The sequence below is a fragment of the Sander vitreus genome, chromosome 20 (genome assembly GCF_031162955.1).
Source record: "Sander vitreus isolate 19-12246 chromosome 20, sanVit1, whole genome shotgun sequence".
In the NCBI taxonomy this organism is placed as follows: Eukaryota; Metazoa; Chordata; class Actinopteri; order Perciformes; family Percidae; genus Sander; species Sander vitreus.
The window spans coordinates 17,215,976-17,235,548 of NC_135874.1; the positions used below are offsets into that span (position 1 = coordinate 17,215,976).

At 43.1% G+C, this 19,573-nt stretch overlaps 1 protein-coding gene across 7 annotated transcripts in view; it reads right to left on the bottom strand.

The window, feature by feature from the left end:
- The window catches only part of LOC144534780 (signal-induced proliferation-associated 1-like protein 1), a 40,393-nt gene that overhangs the window by 11,793 nt on the left and 9,027 nt on the right, over nt 1-19,573 (bottom strand). For 6 of the 7 annotated variants that reach the window (XR_013503609.1, XM_078276799.1, XM_078276798.1 and 3 more), the window contains exons 2-7: nt 7,802-9,514; nt 7,541-7,671; nt 6,183-6,371; nt 5,830-6,004; nt 4,929-5,032; nt 4,473-4,630 (exon numbers count right to left, since the gene is read on the bottom strand). Coding sequence is in view for 6 of the 7 variants with exons in the window: in XM_078276799.1 (XP_078132925.1) it covers nt 4,473-4,630; nt 4,929-5,032; nt 5,830-6,004; nt 6,183-6,371; nt 7,541-7,671; nt 7,802-9,287 (2,243 nt within the window). In the remaining variant the exon portion in view is untranslated. Of the gene's footprint in view, nt 1-4,472; nt 4,631-4,928; nt 5,033-5,829; nt 6,005-6,182; nt 6,372-7,540; nt 7,672-7,801; nt 9,515-15,938; nt 16,036-19,573 lie in introns of all 7 variants that reach the window. The other variant, XM_078276796.1, reaches the window with a different exon arrangement.

A 19,573-nucleotide genomic window follows, 5' to 3' on the forward strand; every position in this document is an offset into this window, starting at 1 on the left:
ATGTCCAAGTTATTTTTGTAGTTCCTGTTTAACTGTGTTTAGGGGCATTTCCGTGTTACATCTCCCAACTTCTATGAAGCATCAGATGACTGACAGCTACCCTGAAACTTAAACTTGCAAAAATGATTTTTAATTTGTGTGAGTGCATTGTTTTCTCAATGAGTAATGGTGCAGTAATGGTTGGTAAATGTTCAGGCCCAGGGGCCACAACACAACTACAAATCATGGGGATCCCTATTCCATGCTTCACTTTAAGGATAATGTTAGGCTATTAGTTTGTTTTGCTTTATTACTCCAAAGTGTAAGGTGTTTATGCAACTAAATATAGTCTTTTGTTTCAGCTTTTCACAGAACATTGTCCCAGTAACATAAAACAACATTTGGGTTGCCAATTTGAGATGTACAATATCATCAATTTATCTTAAGGTAGAACAGTGCTTTCCTCTATGGTGCCCTTTGATGAGCAGCACCATTGTTGCCCTATATTTTTCTTATTGCTGAGACATAAATCGCAACCTCAGTGACTTTTAGATATTTAGACAGGTCCTTAACTGTAACCCAAGCATTCTCTTCCACCTTTTAATACCTTTTTGCTTCATCTCTAATAGCACCTGTGAATGAGGGAAGGATCACATCAGCTTGTGAAGAGATGAGTGTCAGTAATTCATGTTTTTTTGTACAGAACAAGATGTTTTGTACAGAACAAGGTACAAATAAGCACTAACTACAATTGATGAGAATATCTGACTTGTAGTAGCTTTTTTAGAGGCCATTTGTAAAGGGGGTTCACATACTATTTCCTATTTGGATTTTTAATCGAGATTATTTAATAAATGCAATATAAAACAATTATTATTAAAGTGACTTTGCTAAAGATCAGACCACATTTTATATATATAAACAAATAAGAGAAATTGTGCATAAATGTAGTTAATTCCAAAGGGTTCACTTTCCATTAGTCCATGACATGGTGTTAGATAAGCTAATGTGACAGTCCTGACAAGTCTCCATCCAGTCCAATCCATTCAACAGATAACAGTCATAGCCTTTAGCAGAAATGTTACAAACTATGCCTGACTAAGCCCAGCGTATAAATACTATACATCCAATCACAGTTGACAAGCCAGCTCTCCGCTACATCATGGTATGGAGAAGCAGTGTTGCGGCTCGAGCTAGCAAGCACAAACAGCCTACATTTCCTTGACAAAGGTCTAGTTATGCAATCCGCCTTGATGGCCCCATGTGACTTTGAGACAGCGGTTGAAAGCAGCAGATTAGCACCCCGCTGGCCCCGGGCCACTTACTCCTCTAATGCTCTGGTCTGGCTCAATAAGACCTGAGCATTATCCAAATCTCAGCAGCAGGCAACAACAGGCTATTAATAACTGGATGACTCAACAAATCATAACATACTCTTTACTGCTCTAATCTCTATTAATAAAGACATCCCATTATTGACATGGTCACAAGCTACGAAGACACAGACTGATGGCAAAAACATTTAACAAACAATCTCTTTGTGGGAAATCAGGTTTCAAGCCAGTATGTCTGCGCGTAACAATCTGCGTGTTTGCAAATGTGTGAGATCCATAGAGCTTGGTATTCAGTAAGTGGCAAAGTCAAATCACTGCATGAAATACCACATGCAACAACACAACACAACCTGCAAATGTATAATGTTTGCAGGTTGTGGTGTAGCCTATATTCTCTGTACCCGAATCATAACATTTGATGCTGCAACTCCTTTGTGGATTTGCCTACACAGGGACCGCTGATGAAATTGAGCTATTAAGCTTAAGGCTGATTTATGCTTCTGCATTGAATTGACGGCGAACCGCTGTAAACCTCCCTCCGAGCCCTCCGCTGTAGCTCGACGTGCACCTCCAAAAAATTTTAACTTTGCGTCGAGGCGACGCAGACCGCAAGGACTGTGATTGGTCTACTCGTCCTGTGTGTTGATCGTCGGTGTTTCAAGCAGCCTACTGTGGGGAGTAGCAACATGCTAGTTCACTGACATAAGCTTTGCAAATAAACTCAGACATATTTTGGTTACAATGACGGGGTTATCCGTTTGTAAAGTGTCTATACGTCAGTAACGTTTTGAAATTAGCACTTCAGTACTTTGCAAGCAGTACTTTGTGGGCAGTTGTCTTAAAGTTTGCTTGCTAACACAACATAAACTGGCTGGCAGACACCTCGCAAATAACCTCCGACTTATTTTCTGGTTAGAGTAACTAGGTCAATGGATTTTACTGTGTCTATTTCTCGATACTTTTTTTACAAAATCTAAGCAAAAAAAAGGCCAAACACATAAGATTAATATTTTAGCATGACAGTCTATGAGGTTTGCCATTCTGAGTACCGTTTCAGTGGTGAGCGACACAGACACAGGCGACATCGAACTTCGAAGCCACACACCCCCTAGCGTTATGGCGGTGAAATGCACCGCGATGCAAAGCAAACCCAACGCAGAACTCCGAAGGGGTCACGACGTCGTAGGAGCGACGGCGTGGAGTTGACTCAGAAGCATAAAACAGCCTTTATTCTAGGACAGTCAATAGCCACACATTGTCCCTGTTAAATAAACAAATAAATAAATCAACATAAACACCAAGAGTTTAACTTACCTCCTGGTGTCACCAAAAAGCAACCATGTTCTTCCTTACTGCACAATACCATGAATCTTTTTTGCAATCAATGTGACCAAAAGATTCCTCGGGTCGATGATAACGCGTTTCTGTTCTGTAGCTTCAATCCGACACTCAAGACATACTACTCAGTGAGGTGGAGCAAATCTTTGTAGCCTGTGTTCTGTTGTCCCAACCCAGAAACCTTTCCAAACCATCAGGAAAAGGCATTCGTGAAAAGACTTGTGACAAAGAGTCAGGAGTGAAGTCTTAACATATGGTGCCTCGATCCACAGCATAGAAGTAGAAACCAAAGGCTGGGAGTGTGCGAGTTTCTCTGGGTGGGGTAGCTAGATTGTCCTCAAGGACTCTGTGTCCTGCGCCTCTCCATTTCATCAATAAGGCAAACCAGGAGAACCAGCATTTCACCCTTTCTCTTTTCCCAGAATTTAAACTCAAACATGCCCCCTTTAGGCAAAAAGCAAACTGAATAAAGGTGTCCACTGGTCGATAGGTCAGAAAAAAATTATTTGCCAGAGAGGAGAAAAGTCTGTAAAAAAAGACTAAATAAATTAGCCCAAATTTGATGTAGGTGCGAACTGAGAGACAGAAGGCTGGCCTGAACCGTCCGCTACTGAGATAGATTCTGTGAGCTCTGAGGGACTCATCTGAACAATCCTCCCCGCTCACATGCATGTCTGAGTGAAGAGAGCACTTCATGTGCATGGCGCTAACTCCTTCAGACCATTCCAGCTCACGCTGCCCAAAGGCAAAGTGACAGGCAGGGAGGGAGGAAAAGAGAAGAAGATGAAAGAAAGAAAGAAAGAAAGAAAGAAAGAGGGGGGGTGGGGGGGGGGGGTGTTGTATTATATGAGTGTGTGAGCCTTTGAGTGTGCATGGGAAAAAGTGTGTGCGTGTGTGTGTAATAGTGTGCAAGTGAGCATGACAAACAGGTAAAAAGGAGAAACGGGAGTAAGAGAGTGAAGGGGAGCAACTATGTGTGTAATATCAGTGTATGCAGAGCAGAGAAAATGTGTGAGTGGTGGAGTCGGAATGCATGAGTGTGAACGCCATAGAGTTGCAGTCTGATCATCACGAGGCTAAGAATCAGCCAGCGGAAGAGAAGAGGAGGAGGACAGCTACTGTAGGGCCAATCTATTACATTTGATCATAATCAAACTAATTTATACTTATGCAGACATGAGAATACACACCCCAGAGAGACAGGACAGTCACACAACAGGCTTTTATGTCCATCCCATGCCTTCCAGTCAGTACTTTTGTCTTAATGCTACTGTAGCTACCTGCATAAAAACAACACCGCAGGTAGCACTGGAAGTGGTGCGGAGCTTTTAAGGGTCCCATAAAAAGGGTCCAGTGCTGCACTGAGATGGTAAGTTAAAACCAGAATTTCAACATTGCTACTAGGTTTGGTCAGCCTGGCCTACTTAAAATTGTAATAAGTCTCCTTAGTCTCTCGATACGGTCATACATATTCATAGCTGGTGGGCTAACCTTAACGTCAGTGTCAGTCACAGTTTCATACTCATAATTCTTTGAGACGGTAAACTGGTAACCTTTCCAAGCTTTGGTAGGTTGTCAAGATTTTTTAAAAACCTGTACTTCAGGAAGAAATTTTGTTCAGCAAACATGCCACATACACCAACACTGCTTTTTCTTCCTTCCTTCCTTTCTTTGACAAACCACATAACATGTATGCGTGTGTAGAAAAAAAGACTTGTTTCCATTGTGGTCCTTACAAATTCACTGTACACCTCCAAGCTCAAAGGGTTATTCATTATGTCGGGTTTAGCTATTATTCTGCTGGTCAAATACAAGACCCACCTGTAGCATGTGTTGTCAGAGCAGGGATCGTGCACCCGTACAATGATGAAGACATGTTGAAAGTGAGAGCGAACGGCCTTCGGGGTGAAGGGGTGAGCACCAGGCTCCTGGAACACGATGGTCACAATGTCGTTCCCTATGTGGCGTTTCCTCAGTAACTAGTCAATGGAAAACAACACAGTCTTAATTAGAGCAGTATGGGATTTGAATCTGAAAGCAAAGCCATACCAATCATATCATACATTCCATTTAATGACATGGCACTCAACAATAGAAGTTTCATTAGAATGAAAGTTGGATAAGAATCAAATCTGATTACAGAGCCATAAGTCATATAATGCATCTAATGATACATCCTTCCTTTAAGGTTTTCTTTACTCCATCCATTTCCAAACAAAGGAATTTCCTGATACATAACTAATGGTATACCACAACGGCTGGGCTCTCGATTTTTACCTGTTGTTTGTTGTTGGGTGTGTAAGGCAGCAGAGTCGACACATGAAACATGATCTCATAGTCCTTGTAAGTCGTGTACAGGGAGTGAGTACCCGTGGAATCCGCTACAGGGGAAAAATAGCAATACAGGGTTGAGATCCATTGCACAGTTACTGCCATCCATCTCTCTCACATGTATATTCTGTGAGCTCAGTGGTTTCTGTACAAGATAGGATGCAATTTAACCGTAGCCAAAACATCGAGACAACAGTGAACTGTGGATCAATGTCAGCCTGGATAAAACCAATGCTCAATTAACTGTTTTACTCAAGTGTAAGTGGATCCCTTTCCCTTTCTGTTTAACATTACAGTTTCCAGAACAAGGGGCAGTGTCTAAATGTTTAAATAATTAGACTATAATTCAATGGTACTTTGTGGACTACAAGGCCATAAACAGGAAATTATAGACTTTGTCATTCAATCACCAAATCTATGTTTGTTTGAGTCAAGCCAGATTCCCTAAAGATTGATGCAATTATCCACATGCACTCATTCGTACTACTGAGGGACTTTTGTAGAAGACACACCAGAGAGAAAATGATACTAGAGAAGAGAGATAAGAATAAAAAAAGTAAAGTGACAGTTTTGAAAGGACAAAGCTGGTGGGAGAAAATTAGATCCAGTGAAAGGAAATATTTGACCATATAAAGTATGGTGCAATATGAAACTAAAGTGAAACTAACTTACAGCAGGACTGCTAGTAATAAAAAGGCAGAGGTCATGGGCTAGGCAGCAAAAGACACATTTTATCTACAACAATTGGTGACTTTAAAAGATGCACCACAACACAGGTCACTAATGAATAAAAGCACAAGCTCCATGTGTGTATGTGTTTAATCTAGAGGTGTGTTGGGATTGTTACTTTTGGTGTCCAGCTGGGCTCTGTACTTGGTGAAGCCCTTGAGGCAAACCTTCTCCCCCAACAGTTGGAGGAACTCTTCCAGGGCAGGACCGGCTATCTCGTTGTTGTACATCTCCTCCTCAGTGCTCTGGCCTGCTCGGCAGTACATCACCCCCACCTTCACCTGAAAACTCAGCTAGGGGACAGCAAAGAAGCACAATCTTTCTTTAACAGTTCATGTCATAACAGAGTACAATATAGGAACTCACAAAACACAAATTCATGTTCTGTACAAAATGAGGGGAGCATTTATACATAGCCAGAAAAAGTTCTGATTCTGTATAATAACACTTGCTCATGCTTTATCCCCCTACCCCTTGTTCATCCAGTTTCATCAGCTGCTCAGTGACTTTGGGTGTGTTGAGGGCCAGTCTGAGGCAGGACATATCCAGCTCAGGGAGAAGGTACTCCAGTACCTCCTTGATAGGCAGCCCCCGGGTGGTGCCATGCTTAGAGGTGGAAGGCACTGCATCCTCCAGAATAGAACCTCGAAGAGTGGTCAGCTGTATGGAGGGAGACAGGGAAAGAGTGATTACAGAGAGGAGTTTGAGAAGAGAAAGAATGCATCTCAGGAATTTGAGTGTGTTTTAACTGTCTCTCTCTTGGAGATGGAACATACTGATAGCAAAACATGCCTGCTCAAAGATCAAGATCAGAAGTTGCTGCAGTCAAGTAATACCATCCCCTTACTGTACCCTTAAAGAAGGTGACATAAAACAACAAGACAATTATGACTCATAGGCGTTGCGTAAATAGAAAGTGGAAGAGGTGGGGGGAGCTTGCCTTAGCATTCTGTGTACACAAAGTCTGCATTGTGCTGGGTTCTGGGAGTGAACTCAATCACTTGGCTATCATAAACAGCTGGAACGGACCGAGACTTTTTCTCCTACAAGTTTGAGGCTGTGCAGGGCCTGTGTTTACAATGGACCTGTGTTCCTCATGTTTGGAAGGTAGGATAGGGGGCGGGGGTCCTGTGGTACTTCAGTCTAATGTGTGTGGGTTTAATCACATGCACCTGTCCTACTCCAGTCCACAACAAACAGCCCCAGACAGGTGCCTTTAGCCTCTGTCTGGGAATGTAAGTCCATATAATGAATCCCATAACCCAAAATGTAAAAACCAAAATCCCCAAACCAAACACAGAACACTGGCAGCCAACTTTGCAACTAAATATGACAATCTATTTTTACTGAAACACTCTCCACACAGTGGTTAGAGGTTGCTGGGCACTGACAGGCCTTGGAGGCTGGAAGATGAGTGCACTTTCTGAAGTTTCTTCACACATTGATGATATTGGGAGACAGCTAAATAGCCCCAGGGCTGGTTGCATAATAATAAACAAGGACTGAGACTGGTAACCTCAAGCTGGTCTTGAGTATGTATGGTATGTATTGTGTAGCAGGCATATTAGTATTTTAACTACACACAAGTATAGAAGGTGTACTATAAAATGGATATAAGATCCAAGCAAGCATCAAACAAAATGATTTTCCCACAGTCAACCAAAACAGTTTCCTTAACTTTCCCAAATCTGTGAGTGCAAAAATATTAAGGGGCTGTATCGTTAAATGCTGTGTGCAGATTCACTCCGAAGCAGGAAGGATTGATGTGACGTGATGCTGAAATTGAGGTTGAGGTTGGGGTGTAGTAAGGATAGGAGGCTATGGCTGACCTCGCTGGTTCTGAAGATGAGACGGTAGTTATACTGCTGGCCATGCTCCTTGTCCTCCTCCAGCTTCTCCCTGCGCAGGCTCACTGCCACTGGACCCAGCGACTCGTCCATCCCAAAATAGTTCCAGTGCTCTGAGGTGGAGGAAGCAGCAGAGAAACGATAAAAAAATTCTGTTGGGGAATATCAAACTTTAAACTGCTTTAAACAACACACATTCATATGCTAATGAGTACATAATGAAAGCAAATAAATTAATCTTACCCCTAAGGTAGAAGAACTTCCTATAGTAGTAGGCTCCCAGGTCTACATGCTCCACAATGTATTGTTTGCCTTTTCCGCTGAGCGTGCTGGGGCCTTCCTTTGGTCCCTCAAGCACTGCTACCCCAGCATTTGTGCAGTGCGTGCTCACAGATGTTTCGTACAAGTTTCCTTCCCCACTCAGGGTTCCTGAGCCACTATTACCTGCTCCACCACCCACAAGCCCATGATACCCTGCCCCACCTACTCCCAATCTGCGCCTCCCATTGCCATCAGCACCTATCTCGTTGCGGAAGCAGGGGCAACTTAGCAGCATTTCATTGCTCTGTTCATCCCCTGCCTCCAGACCAGGACTGTCCCTAGAACTGAGCTCTTCCTGGCTGCCACTCGGGGAGCTGTAAGGCAGGCTGTGTGTGGACGAGAGGGTGGAGGTAGCCGAGGCTACAGCAGCAGCAGATGCCCCTGTGGTGGTGTTTTTCCTCTTGCCTGCAATCTGCCGCAACTGAGTAACTTCGTTGAGGTCAAACAGCATGCTTTGAACATCATAGTGGGCAAAGCCTTTCTGACACACCCAGGGCTTGAAAGGAGGGCCCATGTCCTCTGTCCGGCTGTCCTCTACATCAGACCCCGCTCTGGGGGAGTCCGACTCACCCCGCACGTTCCGAAGTTTGCGGAATATAGACTCACCCCCTGTCTCAGATTTAGTTCGTCTCTTTGGGAGCTTATCTCTGGCTTTAGGAGGCTGGCTGTCTACGACATCCTCCTGAAGATCAATGCTGGCCTGCTTGGGCCCAACATTCAGCATGTCCTCCAGTTTCTCTGGAGCAGGGCTACGCTGGTCAACTTTGTCCCCTTGATAGCCCCTAAGCATTTCAAAGAAGCTCTCTCCAGATGCTCCATGCTGATCTATTGAGGAGGTGCTACCGTATTCGCGATGAAGAGGGGACCATTTGGCTCCCAATGCTGGACCCCAGTCCTCTCCACTGTCTCCACTGCCTTCCATCTCACTGATAGTCATGTCACTGTTGCTCCGCTGACGGATGCGTCTTTGTCGTGGGTTTCTATGTGCCGGGCCTCTATAGTCACCTGGGGCTAGGTATCGAGTGTCAGGGCTGTAATTGTTGGCCTGGGCCTGGGTTCGATTCTTCAAAGTATTATGAATGTTACGCAGCATTGATGAGTCTTGAGGGCTCATTACAGAGCCTAACTTAATGTGACTTTTTCCAGCAGAGGGTACACCAGAGTTCTCAGGCTCTGTAGCTGAGTGCCACATAACCCCTGCAATGTCTTTCCTTGGGGGCCAGTCAGCCACCCGAGCCCGGACACCCATTTTAGGCACTCCTGTACTCACAGTGGCATGGACATTGTCTGTGCGGGTTGGCACAGCCCCTCCATTGACCATACGGAGGTGGCGGGTGTAAAACTCATCAGTGGCGGGGATGGAACCCCCAACGGTGCGCTCCATGGGTGGTTGCTTCAGGCTGGTCATGACACCAGTGCAAAAGGCTAAAGGCACTTAGTAGGGAGACATGGCTGCCTTTGGGTTGTGATGCTGCTCCCTGACTTCATGAGCAGGTTGATTGTGTGGATCAACAAGTAAAGAGGCAGAAAAAGTGAAGAGGCAAGCCCACCTCTTCGGCATTCAAGCCTGCATACTGCTTCCTCAACTGTGTTGCCACGGCCACTTGGCATTAATCATACTCCAAACAACGAATCCTGAAAAGAAAAGAAAAAAGTAAATATAGTAAGGGTCCGGAGAAAAGATAATCACAAACTAGGGCTGGATGATTAATCGAAAATTATCGACATCGAAATTCTAAAGCTGTTATTAACGTATTTTTCCCATGACGATAATTTCGATAATTTATTCCTGTTGATAAGCCTACTTTCTCCTAAAAAACATTCTACCGCGTGTGTAGTCACTGCATGGAAAGCATAATGGAGGATAAGTGAAACACCGAGTCCAAGTCAACTGAGCAACTTGTGCCCAAAAAAAACGCAGAACAACGTGATTAATTATCGTTAATTTATCGTTATCGAGGTAAATGTGCAATTAAACGTGATTTTGATTTTAGGTCATATCGTGCAGCCCTTTCACAAACATCTGTTTCTTGGCTCACACCACTTTCTCTCACATATCTATGACTGAAAGTAAAAGAAACCAATTTGGGAAGCAGGTCTTAAATTAATAAGTTGTTGAGATAAGATCCTTAGTATTGGAAAACCAGATGACTTTACACCTGATTGGCTGTGATCAGTGCCCTGTATATCGCCTCGACAGGATGGGAGAAAGCACAATGGTAATTAAATTGTCACTTTCAAATCAAATCTTGAGTTAAGCAGGCAAATATCTCATTTATTTCACTACTTAATAACAGCGTGGTTTTAGGGCATCTAGTAAAAGAACTCCAGTATCCGCCTTCATACAACAGGGCATATTTTCATGCAACCTTTCCTATGAAAATGTCTTAGGACATTTTTACATATATGCAAGAATCCTCTAAGGAGAAAGTGAGAGAGATAGAGAATTTAAAAACCTGTCTGCAGAACAGAATGTGGATGTTTTTTTGTTCTTCTGATAGTCACTGATATGTTCAATTTCAGATAAGGGTGCCTACTTTTTAAACAAATTTCAGAATAAGCATCGAGGGGAAACATGAAAACGCCAAATTAAAACGACTGAACGCATGATCCCCTCTGGCTTACGCGTGGCAGATGGCAGAGATAATAACGAAGTAACAAGCCTTTCAGTAATGGTAAATTTGTTACTCTATTTAAAAAAATAATGTGTTAGAGTACTAGTTACTGTCAAAACTAAAGGAGTTACTGTGCCCAACACTGCATACAAGTATACAAGTGAGAGAAATATCTCATCCCTCATCCACTGATTCATGGCTTGTGACTTGTGAGGTCTCTTTGCGTGGCCCTTTAGTAGCCAACATTAGCTAATTGTAATGCAGTATTGCAGTTTTCTTAATCAAATATCCCAAGCTGCACATCAAAAAGCAAAAGGGGCCCTTTCAAAGTCATGTGAGAGGTGGGTGATGATCCTCTGCCTGACAAATCGGGCCAATTTGGCAGATGAGACACTGGGAGAGATTAAGGCTCCACTCTCAGTCAGCCCTGTCTGGCTGTGGCTGTGATCACATTACCCACTAGCAACCAGTGCACTGTGACAGGCCTACAGCACCACCACCTTGCACCACTGCATCCTAACATGAGGGCCAACTTTATTCTAAGTTAGACACATACTTATCAGAAAGAAGACATTTACATTAAAAAGTGATCAAAGAGGTAGGTGTATAACAGGAGTGCATAATACCATGTGACCAACAGCATTACCACAGTAGCACAGTCAACTGAGGGATGGGTCAAATGTTCCCTAGACAATGCAGTTTGTTTGATATTGATAATACAGTATAAACATTCATTTACAAGTCAGGAAAAAAAGTGCAAATGTAAAATCTCAAGGCTGTGGGGATGATTCAGTTTTCAGAGTGCCAGAGGCAAAGCATCCCCAGTCAGCCTTTCTTCAAAACATAGAATGTGGTGTGAATATTATGCAGCAGAGACTCTTTCTGTTGGATCAATATCAAGCAAACGCATGCAGCATAAAAGACTAACAGGCATAATTCCTGGTCTAGTCCGACAGTGTGTTGAACCGTCAGTAAAATAATGCTTCTACACGTCAAATTTTTTGAACCACAAACATAAGGCAGTAATGTACAGGGTCCTTAAGCAAGCAATTCATTATAAGGGGTTTCACATGGAGCCTAACAGTCTGATAATAAGCCGATCAAAGCAAAGATCAAATCATCATCAAATGAAATGGACAGGGCAATTTTCAAATTCAAACCCAGGATGTAACAGCTTTATGGTTACATTATAGGAAATCTTCAGCCAGAAGAAATTCAAATTAGATGAAAGAAAAATGTTTGCGCTGTTATCTTTCATCTGTCACATAATGAACGTTCCCAACTATACAGTCCCCTAATGAATGGGCACCAATTCTTTGGGGCATGGGAGTTGAGTAAGTGTCTACAGCAGATTAATAAAACCTCATTAATGAATAATAAAAAAAAAAATCATTCATGTCCTACTAACTACTTTCTTTGACATGAATAAGACTGAAAATAGACGGGGAATGTAAGCTAAACTGCAGGTCCAGTCCCAGAGTGTTGGGCCTTACTCCCTCATGCTGCAGAGCATCCACAGGGACAGACAGAAGAAGAGAAGCAACACACATGAAACAGGCCCGTGTGCACACACAGACGTCCCAGAAAACAGGCAGATAATCTACTTGCTAATGGACACGCAGACAGATGACTGGCTTCATGTGCTTGTCAGATAAAAAGGAAGGAGTATGGCACAGAGACAGAAGAAGTGGGCCTTGTGTTTGTGTGACTGACAGACAGGCTAAAAGAACGAGAGACGGTCAGAAACCCCACAAAATAATGCAGTCTCCTTCCAATGCATTATCCACCTTGTGCAGAAATAAAAAGATGTTTTTTTCACAATTCTCTAGGACATGTCCAAACAGCTTGAGCCTGTTAACTAAATGAGGTTAACTTCCTGTAATTGGGGCTCTGACCTCCCAGCTGGTCTGTCAGGCTCATCGAGAGATGAGCAAAGTGGTTGTACAGATGCAGACTAAGGGCTGGTGATGTCACGGCACACCTTTGAGGTGCTACAATTTGTTGTTACGGTTGTAGTGACGAGTCTAGACACAGAGGGCTGTGCTCTGATCTGAATAACATGGCCCTATAAAAACTCAGCCTGTATGTGTTACAGGTGATTCAGATAGTGGTCCTTCCACTCACACATACATGGAATTAAAGGTGGGTGACAGACAGCAGTCTGTCAGCAGAACTGTACTGTGATGAATCACAAATATAAACCTAGGGTCTGAGTCTTTCAAATCTGACTCACAAAAATCAGAGCAACTAAAGCAAAGACTTGAGTCATCATCAAGACACAGCGTGGGGTGCTAGACACTCTCAAAGTCTCCTGGAGGGGATCCCTGTTGCTGAGCTGGCTTGGCTAGCTGGTGTCCCCGAGAGAAAGGACAGCATGCTGGAGTTGAAAGACTCTTCGTCCTTGGTCTCCAAACAGAGAGGGAATGAAGTTCCCCGGTGGAATGGGCAAGTGTTTCCAAAGCCGAGACAAAGAAGCCAAAGGATTGCCCTACAAGCTTGTAATTACTGCGTGCTTGAATGGGGCTAAGGGGCTGTTTGGCTGACACCATTGGCTTTCAAACAGGCACCCTACCATTTAGCCCATTGGTTCACCCTGTCCCCTAATATTCCCCTGCTCTGAGAGCTGACTGGGCTGTCGGGCAGCAGGCACAAAGGTCCCTCTGTCCTGGGCAAGACTGGGGCCCCATTCCAACATAGTGAAGTCTTTGAAAATGGCCTGGCACTGGAACCTCACTGTGGCTGTGTATATGAGGCCTGCCAGGAAAACCAAATGAATGAGATGCAAGGGAAACTGGAGAAATAGAGATGAAGCAAACACTGAACTAGAATTTGGAAACAAGGGAAGCATCAAAGAAGGATACATTCATGATGGACAGGTAGGCAGAGGAAGGGCTCACCTGGCCAAGAAAATAGCAAGAAGGCTTACAACAAAAATAAAGTTTTCTGTGTTGTGTTACAGTATGTGAGTATGACTCAACACATTCTAACTGACAGATGACTGAGATTTGGTGAAGCACTATGGGGAAAAACATGAAGAAAGCTACAGACTGGAGCCAGACTGCAGTTAAACTCTTCCACAGTGAGCAAGCTTTTCCACAAGGTTGTGCACCAGTCACACATAGAATTTAAACTTTATATGTGAAAATCTGCCGTAATAATAATATATCCACTGACTCCTACACAACATCATTTCCTGTCAAGGAGGGAGTTTTGAGGAGTGAGGGGTTAACTGAGGTGTCTACACATCCAGTGTAGTCTAACCACAGCAGCCTATAGGCACAACAGATGCACAAGGTTTTTTACAACTATTTTTCTGTTTGCTCCCCCACGTATCTGCATCTGGCTGAAAACCAAGCACAAACCTGCCCATCTGATTGAGCAAACCCGAGAACCTGACACCCCGCTGGCAGACAAACTATACGACATCCTGGAATTCCACCAATTTCAGTTGAGGAAGTGATGAACATCTGTGTGAGGGGGGGAAGAGAAGTAGGGCATGTTTGGGCAAATTCTTAGAGAGAAGTGCAACACTGACAGTCACAGTGATAGTCAGTTATAAAACACTTTTAAGTCTGCCATCACTTTACAACTACAGTCTTCTATCTTTGCAGCCAAGTTATACTGAGAGCTTGATTTATGAGATACCAGCTAAGGATGAAGTGCAAAGCCACAATAAAATTTAACAACTGAACCGAGGAATTGTTCAACCGACCACACATGCAATGCAAACACTGCGTGTAGTTGGAGCACTTCAAAAACCGGTGGCAGTGTATCGACATTCATCATCACCATTGTTTTGTGATGTGCTGCTGCTCTGCCCCATATCTGGGCCCCTCGCTATCACTGCAGCACAGTTCAGTGAGTAATGGGCATAGCTAACCACTGGCAAAGTGAATTTCACTCACAGCCTTGCACAAGAAGACAGCTCTGGAGGAGCGCCAGGATATATTCATTGCCATTATCTCCAGCAGGGTGTCCTCGATCCTTCCTCTCTTCTTCAGAAAGTACTCCACCAGGGTATCACATTTTACGTGGGAGAGACAGCAGGATAAATAGACACTTGAAACACTTGACATAGTTTATAGTTAGAAACGGTAAACCCAGTCCGATTTCCAATGTCATTATCTGGGTGGGCCAGGAGTTTGACAATGAAAGCCTTTGTCCAACTCCTAGAGGGCCATATATCTATAAAAAAAAAGAAAAAAAAAGCTAATTGCACGGCTAACAGCTGGTCTGCTTGTACAGAGTAAAGAAGGAACAATACTTCTTATCTAATCTATTAGCTGCCCAGTCAAAACAAAAAAAGTCAGGCTTGTATTCAATTGATTTAAAAGTATGTACATCAACTGTATGGTCCTTAAATACATGAATCTCCAGAGACTGAGCCACAGTTGGTTTAGTTTAGAGCTGCAACGATTAATCGATTAGTTGTCAACTTTTAAATTAAACTATTTTGATAATCGATTAGTCGGTTTGAGTAAAAATTCTTTGATTCCAGCTTGTTAAATGTGAATATTTTCTAGTTTCTTCTCTCCTCTATGACAGGAAACTGAATATCTTTGACAAGACATTTGAGGACGTCATCCCCAGCGTTTGGGAAACACTGATCCACATTTTTCACAATTTTCTGACATTTTATAGACCAAACAACTAATCGATTAATCGAGAAAATAATCAACAGATTAATAGACTATGAAAATAATCGTTAGTTGCAGCCCTAGTTTAGTTCCTCATATTTGGTTTTATAGATGACTTGTCTTTATTGAGGAGGTTCAGATTTAAGCTTGTCAGCTTTTAAAAGCTGTGCATTATAAAGAGCAATGGAGAGGAAGCAGTGTGCTGCTGCCTGAAGAGGAATGTAAAAAATTCTAATGAGGCGGCTGCAGCAGTTGGGAGCTGAGGTTTAAAAAAGTGGAAGTCCGCTCTAGGCTGCACTTTCCCTCACCCTGCCCTCTCTGCCTGCCTCAAACCCTAGGACTCCATTAGAAAGACAGTGAGTTCCTGATGCACATGGACAGGTACACGCAGAGACAAAGACTCTCACACACACATGCCTGATAAAGCAAAACTCTGAAAATAAAACACCAAATTCTACAGGAACTACAAGAACCCAAACTAGATGTTTTGATATAAGAACAAACTCATGGGACAATAGTTATTTCTGAATAAGACAATCCAAACAGCTTTTCATTTCTGCAAACATCAAAGACAGCACTTTCCTTTCCCCTGCCAGCTCATAGAGATGCTATTTCTGCAATACCTGTCTCAAACTAAGATTACATTTTCTTGCAAATCACGTTTGAAATGCAAGTTATGGTCTCTGTGTAGCCATCAGGGCTGCCCAGAACAAAAGGATCTGCTCAATCTGTCTCCCTAATCTCTCTTGATATGAATGAACGATAAAATGTACAGAGCATGCAGTTAAACATGGTGGCCAAGTTTACCTCTACAGCAGTGTTTCAGGCATGGTTGTGCGCCAAACTGAACCCAGCAGGCAGTGTTCGCAGGTCGGAAGGCAGTAAGAGATTATATTCTTGTTGCCTAAAAGACAGTAGAATACAGACTGTAATGTGTAGCCCTCTCAACCATGAACCTTGTTCTTCTAAATCGTCAACATGACATCATGACTTCGCGTAAACATACACGCCGACTTTCTTAAGCCAAGTGGCATGTTATCTGTACGCATTTTGAGCTATCCGCGTGTATGTCTACACTGTATACAGTGGACGTAAACATACATGCCACTTGGCATGTTATAGCGAGAAAGTGACGGTTGAGTGAAGGAAACGTGACACGCGGGACACGATCCCCGATCCCCGATCTCCTGGGTGAAAGTATTTTATCCATCCTCCACCTCGACCAACCTCCCTACGCAGATTTTCGCCCTTTCATACTACTCGCTACGGCGTCAATTCACACGCAATCGCAAGGTAATATAAGTCAATGGAGGCCAAACGGCGTTGATAAATACGCTAAAAAGCGAGTATGCATCTTGATAACATGCCAAAAATGGCATACGAATTGGCGTGTCATACATACGCCACTTCATGAGATCAGTCTGAAATCGTTTATAAGCTGATGAAGAAATAAATCATATCCTACAAAGTGACATCCCTATATCTGCACTGTCTGCCATATCATATCTCTATTGTAAACTTTTCCATACCCACATTTAATGAACTGCCAACATTGGCCAATATTACAGCTATGTCGCGTTAGCATGTAGCTACTTAATAGTTAGCAGTATGCTAACATTAGATTGTAGTGGAACGAAGCAGCACTGTCTACCGTCAATAACTGCCGATAAAGGCTTCTGAACTAAACACTACGCAATAGGACATGTTTCAGCAGTAATGCGACCCGGAATTGGGGAGAACATTGGCAGCTAAGATGACATTGTTTACTGCCGTTAGCCATGTAGCTACTTCAGTTAACAGTTGACACTAATAGAATATAGCAGCAATTTCTACAGTCAAAAAAGGCTTTTAAACCAAATACTACTAACAGAAAACGTTTCAGGGGTAATGTGACCTGGAATTCGGGAGAATTTAACAAAACTGGCAGCCAAGGTGACAGTGTTTACTTCCGTTTGCATGTAGTTACATGGGACAATGTTAACACCGCAGTGGCTTAAAAAAATTAAAATAAAAAAAAACACTCCAGTCCCGCCTACTTGGAGCAGATGACCAATCATAGCAGGCTGGCTTAGAGTTGCGTAACACTTAGCCAAGAGTAGGAAAAACTGTTGAAACCGGAGTGTTCAGAATAGTTGGAAATCTGAACGTTTTAGCTAAGGGGGATTTGAGGGGGACCTGGACTTGGATAATGGATAGGGGGGCGCTGGTCCCAAAAAGGTTGAGAACCACTGGTTAAATAACTCAACACACATATCCATTATAAGATTAACTGGAACATGTGGTTTTTCAAAGTTATAATGCTCCACGAGAGATTGCGGGCGTAACGTAAAAAGCTCGCTGAGCGGGCTGTCACTCACACACTGGACACGCAGCAGGCAAAGGAGAGAGAGAGCAGCAACCTTAGGAAATGGACAGCGGCCGACACAAACACACACGCCTATTAACTCGATAATAAAGCCGTAAAGTAGGCTATCTTTCAACTCAGGACAGCGCCACTTCTCACAAATACAGATAGGATTGGAGATGAGAAGTTTAACTGACACGTAACCGCGATCAGCGCTCACACGCTCCACTTAGCAACAACTACAATGTTTAATTTTGAATGAATGTAGCCTACTGGCAGTCTGGCACACGTGGACGCTCAGTATTTTCCATGGGTGCTGCAGCTCCGGAGCACCCACGGTATCGGCGCCTATAATACCATTCAAATTTCATTTGTTATTTTTTTTAATTAGTTTTTAAGTAGAAAAACATATTTATGTAAAGAGATATAGTAAAATAAAGTAATTAAGCAATCATTTGCACAAACACATTATTTATACTATCAATTTGCTGCGTTACTTGTGTTACTGAATACAGAATAATCAGTGACCTTGGCCACCTACAGTTTCAACACATCAGGAAAACCTGCCTGCTGAAGTTCACTGAAAAGACAAGAAATACTTTAATATCAGATATGATAACCAACATAGGAGCTTCAAAAAACATCTTGAGAAATGTAATATGACAATTCCACCTCAATTCCTGCCCCGCACAGGAAACGTACTGGCAACTGTTCCCACACAGGCACTCCAAATAGCACACCACTTCCTCCAGGTGAAAAAGATCTGTGATTTATATGGGAATGTTTCAGTATGAGCTTTGGATTTCAAAACTAACCCAAAGCTCTTAAAAAAAGTCTCCTTCACCTACTGTTTCTACTGGCAGCTCCTATAAGAGGCTGTAAGGTGACTTGGAAGTAATACATTTGATTAACAACTGTATGTTAATTGCTATAATGCTATTATATTGGAATATTTCCACTTGTTACATTGTAGTACAAATTCAGATATTATGTGTGTTTGAGAAAATGTTGCCTTGCTGAACTGAGCAAGCAGGCCACTTGGATTAAACCCAATACAATGGGAGCATTTCCCAGCAGGGTGCCTTGTTAAACAGGGCAGTGTGGGCTGGGGCGGAGAGGTGTTTATAGGGGTACTGCGTTTTCTCTATTTGCCCAACAAAAGGTTAATATGCCCCTCCTAATATCTGAAAAGCAGTGAACCTATGTGTTACAAAACAAATACTCCCAGCTCAGCATGGGGCTGGCACACGCCTCTGAATGTGTGCTCAAGTGTGTGTGTTGGGATGAAGCAGTTTCCATCAGTTGAGGATTAAAATAGAAGGGATGCTGGAGTAGCAGCAGTATAATTAACAGTGTTGATGCGGGGAGGAGGGCTGAGTGAATACTTTGCATTTGCCGTCTATAATTCAGCCTCTCCACGTGCCAGGAGACGGGATAGGGGGCTCAGCCAGGAGGCCCGTCAAACACTTCCCAAGCCTGTTATTACTTCATTCTCTGATCACAGGCACTCACGAGCAAAACATATCAAGGGTAAGCCTGCAGTGCTGCTCATACATCTTATGTACAGTGCTATCTAGCATGTTCAGAATCATTATGACTGCTCCACTGGATCGATGTCACATCACCACCTGTGGCAGCAGAGATGTGGAGCTGAAGGAACGTTTGAACAGGGATAAATTGAGTGGGTCAATCAAAATGTTGATTAGATCATGGTATTTTGATTGTGCAAAAGCTGGTGCTGGAAATGGGATGTTGCATGCACTGGGGGGCAGTCTGGGGGCATCCAGTGGTCACACACACACACACACACACACACACACACACACACACACACACACACACACACACACACACATCACTATCTTTGTGGGGACCTGTCATTGACATAATGCATTCCCTAGCCCCTTACCCTAACCTTAACCATCACAACCAAATGCCTAACCTTAACCTTTACCCTCACCCTAACATAAACTAATTCTAACCCTAATCCTAAAACCAAGTCTTAACCCTCAAACAGCCCTTTAAAGTTGTGGGGTCCAGCATTTTGGCCCCACGAAGCTGTCCGGACCCCACAAGTATACTGTATTCCCAGTTTTTG